We start from the raw sequence: 3,589 nt of genomic DNA on the forward strand, positions 1-3,589 counted from the left end.
TCCCTTTCTTGGATGAAAGCCCTATATTTTGAATTAAAAACTCTAGACTAGTTCCTGCGGCTGCAGTAACGCGTGGGTTTCTCCCCAAAACGACTTCAACCGAAAATGGCTCCTCAAACAAAAGCCCCCCCCACCACCACCAATGGCATCTGGTTGATTTCAGGAAAAGAAGGACACCTTTCCACCTTCTGAGCAAACCACCCAGGCCTCTCTCCGGCCAGACCCTCCTTCCACAGCCCACTCAGTGCTCTCCTGGGGGCCAGGGGCAGAGGGAAGGGAGGCAGGACTCGATGGCGCCCAGGCCCTTTGGCAGGATTTTCACCAAGAACACTTCTCTTTAAAGGGCCTCCTCGCCAGCCCTGCGAGGCCGGGAGCTCACGTTGATGACTGGTCCGAACCACTGACTCTATCAAACAAAGTTAGAGGCAATCATGATAATTTAGTTTACTTCTGAATATTTTAAATATAATGAAAACAAGTATAGCAGTTTTGTTTTCAAAACTCTTTTGAGGTATCCACCATTAAAAGATTGGGGTTTTGTAAAAAAAAAAACACACAGTGGTTTATTGAATACTTACAACGTTTACACCTTCAATATTAATTAAATTCCACTTAATTTTAGAGGACGGAAGTGCACAAAACAAGTAGCTGTTGGAAACATCTTCACATAGGGAACCACCACAGATGAAACGGCAGCACTAGATACCGACCCCAACGGAAATGTTAGCGGCCCCGTTTTCTGCTTTGAAATAAAACTTTATAATCCCCAGGAATATTTATATCCGAAGGCCAAGTATTAAAGATACACTTCACATACACACTATTGTCCGCTGTCTTTATCTGGAAGGGGTTGGGGAGAGGGCACCGCTGGTGTCTACACAGCCAGGAGGAAACATTCACAAACAGAGAATCTACGAGACGCCGGGATCCCTTACCACGCGGGAGTGTCCTCTTCATATTAAAATATGGAATGCTTTTCTTCAAATATCCACTTTGTTTTTGGAGGGGAAGGTGGGGAGCGGATGCCTCGAAGGGGGGCAAAGAGAGGGAGGCACATTGCACATAAATAAACCGGATGATCCAAATGCAGGAAGTCCTCAGAGCGGAGCGCGCGGAGCTTGCCCGGAGTCCTGGGTCTGCATCCGGCTCCTGGGCCCGGCTCGCACTCTCCTCCTCTTCTTCTCCTTCTTCTTCTCCTCCTCCTCTATCCTCTCCCTCCTCCTTCTCACTGCTTGAGCTCTAGGGCCCAGACGTGCTGCGGCCAGCCCGTCCGGCCTTTGGTTTTCTTGTCGTTGCTGCTTACTGTGCTTTTCAAGATTTCGTTCTGGGCAGAGGGGAGGCGAGGGGGAGAAAAAGAGAAAGAGAGAATCAGAGAGGAGACCCGGTTCCACACCACCCCCACGCTTCTTCCGGCCAGAGGAGAGAGTAAGAGAGCCAGCCAGGGATGACGTGTGGGACGCTTTCAAGTCCCAGCCCCGGCAGAAGAGCTACGGAGGCTGGCCGCTGCCCTAGCTCCCGCCCGGGGCCTCCAGACGCCGGCCGCGCTCAACTCCCGATCGGCAGGTTTATAAACAACCACCCGTTTTCATGTCGTTTATGGAGGAACCGGGGGCCTTCTCTCTAAATCCAGATGTAGGGGCGCGAGCGGGGGTCAACGCAGCCCCAGCTCCGCGCTCTAGGGAAGATGGGGTGAGGTGCCCCTGCCTTGGCCTGGGCCTGTCCGCATGCAGCTCGGCCTCCGGCTCGGTTCGGCAGTGCCTCTCCTTCCAAGGCCTCTGAAATCCCCGGTTACTCGGGGGACTGAGTAGCGACTAAAGCGCCATAGGCCCCAAAGAAGAAAACCTCGACAAATGGGACAATTTTCCAGGCCCTTCGTGGCAATAGCCCTGCTCTGAACACCACTACCCTCTGGGCACCTGGTAGGAACTTGAGAAAACTAATTTTCAGTTATAATTTCCTGTTACTGTTAACAACAATTACGGTGACCAAGATAATATTTACTATTTGTCTTAAAACGTACAGGCTCATGCAAACTAAACAAGAAATACGGTGAAGTATACTCATCCGGGAAGTCACATTTTAGTCTCACTGCCAAAGAGAAACTGCATTTTGAAGTTAAAAGTACTTATTTTATGTTTACCTTGACGTCTTCCCGGCACAGAAATCAGAACAAGCATAAGATTCTTAGGATCAGTGGCTGCCTCATTCTCAAGAGGGGGAAATGCAATCACTAGTGAAATAGTTGGCATCAAGCGCTTCTGAGCAACTTATTTTAGAAATATCTGAAAGCAAGATCGGATTGGAGGCCAAATGAAGGCTCTACAGGACAGGGAATGAGGGGTCCGGGCCAGTGCGATCGGGAGATCAAGCCGGACCCTGAGTCCGCGAGGCCCGCCCTGAGTGCCGGGGGGAGCGGCGATAACCCGCGGGTAAGATCACCAGCGCGAAGCATCCCTCTTAACCTCCTCCGCGTGCTGACACCCTCCCCCATCCCCTCCGCTTCTGCGGGAAACCATCCCGACCAGAACCTGGTGCAAGCAACCTTGGCTCAAGACGCAGCCAAAGAACGCGGAGTGCCGTTGCTCAGCCCAACTTTAAAGAGACCGGAATTCCCGGTCCCCCGTACCCCACTGCCCGCTGCCCCCTGGTACTGACCAGTTCCTTCTTCCTCTTCTCTTCTTTCACATCTGTCTTCTTGATCTCCGCCTTGAAGGCCTCCGCCTCGCCGTTCTGGTCGTCCTTGGCCAGCAGGTCCATGAGGTAGGCGATGTAGCTGGTGGCCAGGCGCAGCGTCTTGATCTTGGAGAGTTTGGTGTCGGCGGGCACGTTGGGGATGCACTCGCGCAGTTCAGCGAAGGCGCTGTTGATGCTCTGAGTCCTGCGCCGCTCCTTGCGGTTGGCGGTGCCCCGGCGCTTCACCGGGCGCGGCCCCCCCAGGCCCGGGGGCCCGGCGCCCGGCGGCACCCCCCCGTAATGGGAGTGGTCCAGACCGGCGGCGCCGCTGGCGTACTCGGGGCTGTAGGACAGGGCCATGCTGTAGTCGGGGGGCGACATCTCGGGGTGGCCGATGAGCCAGCCATGGAAGTAAGGGTTCTCCTCGTGGCTGCAGCGGCTGGCGGCGGCGGCGGCAGCGGCGGCGGCGGCGGCGGCGAACGGATAGCCCTCATGGTGCACCACTGGGTGGTGGGGGAAGCCCCCCACCAGACTCATCTCGCCCTCCGCGCCCCTCCACGCGCCCCAGCGTGCGCACAGTCCCGCCGCGCCCTCGGCCCGGGCCCCCGCTCCGGCGCTCGGCGGCCTCCCCCACCCCCCAGCCCCCAGCCCCCGGGCGCCCCGGCCGGCCCGGCAGCCGCAGAGGGGGCTGCTGCAGCCCGGGCCCCGGCCCCCCGCCTGGCCCGCGGGGCCCGCCTCAGCAGCGCCGCGGCCGCCGGCTCCCCATAGGGCGCGGCGAGGTGGTCCCGGCACCGTGCGCCCCTGGCAGCCGCCGCTGCCGCCGGCTCCCGCCTCGCTCCACGGCCCGCTCGCGGGCTTCTGCTTCCCGGGCGTCTGCGGGCAGGCACAGTCCTCTCGTGCTCATGCAAAGGTGCCC

At 57.6% G+C, this 3,589-nt stretch overlaps 1 protein-coding gene across 1 annotated transcript; it reads right to left on the bottom strand.

The window, feature by feature from the left end:
* Window positions 1-430: 430 nt before the first annotated feature.
* Window positions 431-3,302, bottom strand: HAND2 (heart and neural crest derivatives expressed 2). Its single transcript, XM_004278682.3, has 2 exons — window positions 2,656-3,302; window positions 431-1,324 (listed from the first exon to the last, which is right to left on the bottom strand). The coding sequence occupies exons 1-2, from the start codon at window positions 3,208-3,210 to the stop codon at window positions 1,226-1,228; spliced, it is 654 nt and encodes a 217-aa protein (XP_004278730.1). The 5' UTR covers window positions 3,211-3,302; the 3' UTR covers window positions 431-1,225.
* Between the last annotated feature and the right edge of the window lie 287 nt (window positions 3,303-3,589).

Source organism: Orcinus orca, chromosome 6, assembly GCF_937001465.1.
Source record: "Orcinus orca chromosome 6, mOrcOrc1.1, whole genome shotgun sequence".
Classification (NCBI taxonomy): Eukaryota; Metazoa; Chordata; class Mammalia; order Artiodactyla; family Delphinidae; genus Orcinus; species Orcinus orca.

Bases quoted from the DNA above. Each gene is read 5' to 3' on its own strand.
- HAND2 (XM_004278682.3), bottom strand. From the start codon at position 3,210: ATGAGTCTGGTGGGGGGCTTCCCCCACCACCCAGTGGTGCACCATGAG. The intron at 1,325-2,655 runs GTCAGTACCAGG...CCCTCTGCCCAG, and splicing joins AGAAGAGGAAGAAGGAACTG to AACGAAATCTTGAAAAGCAC.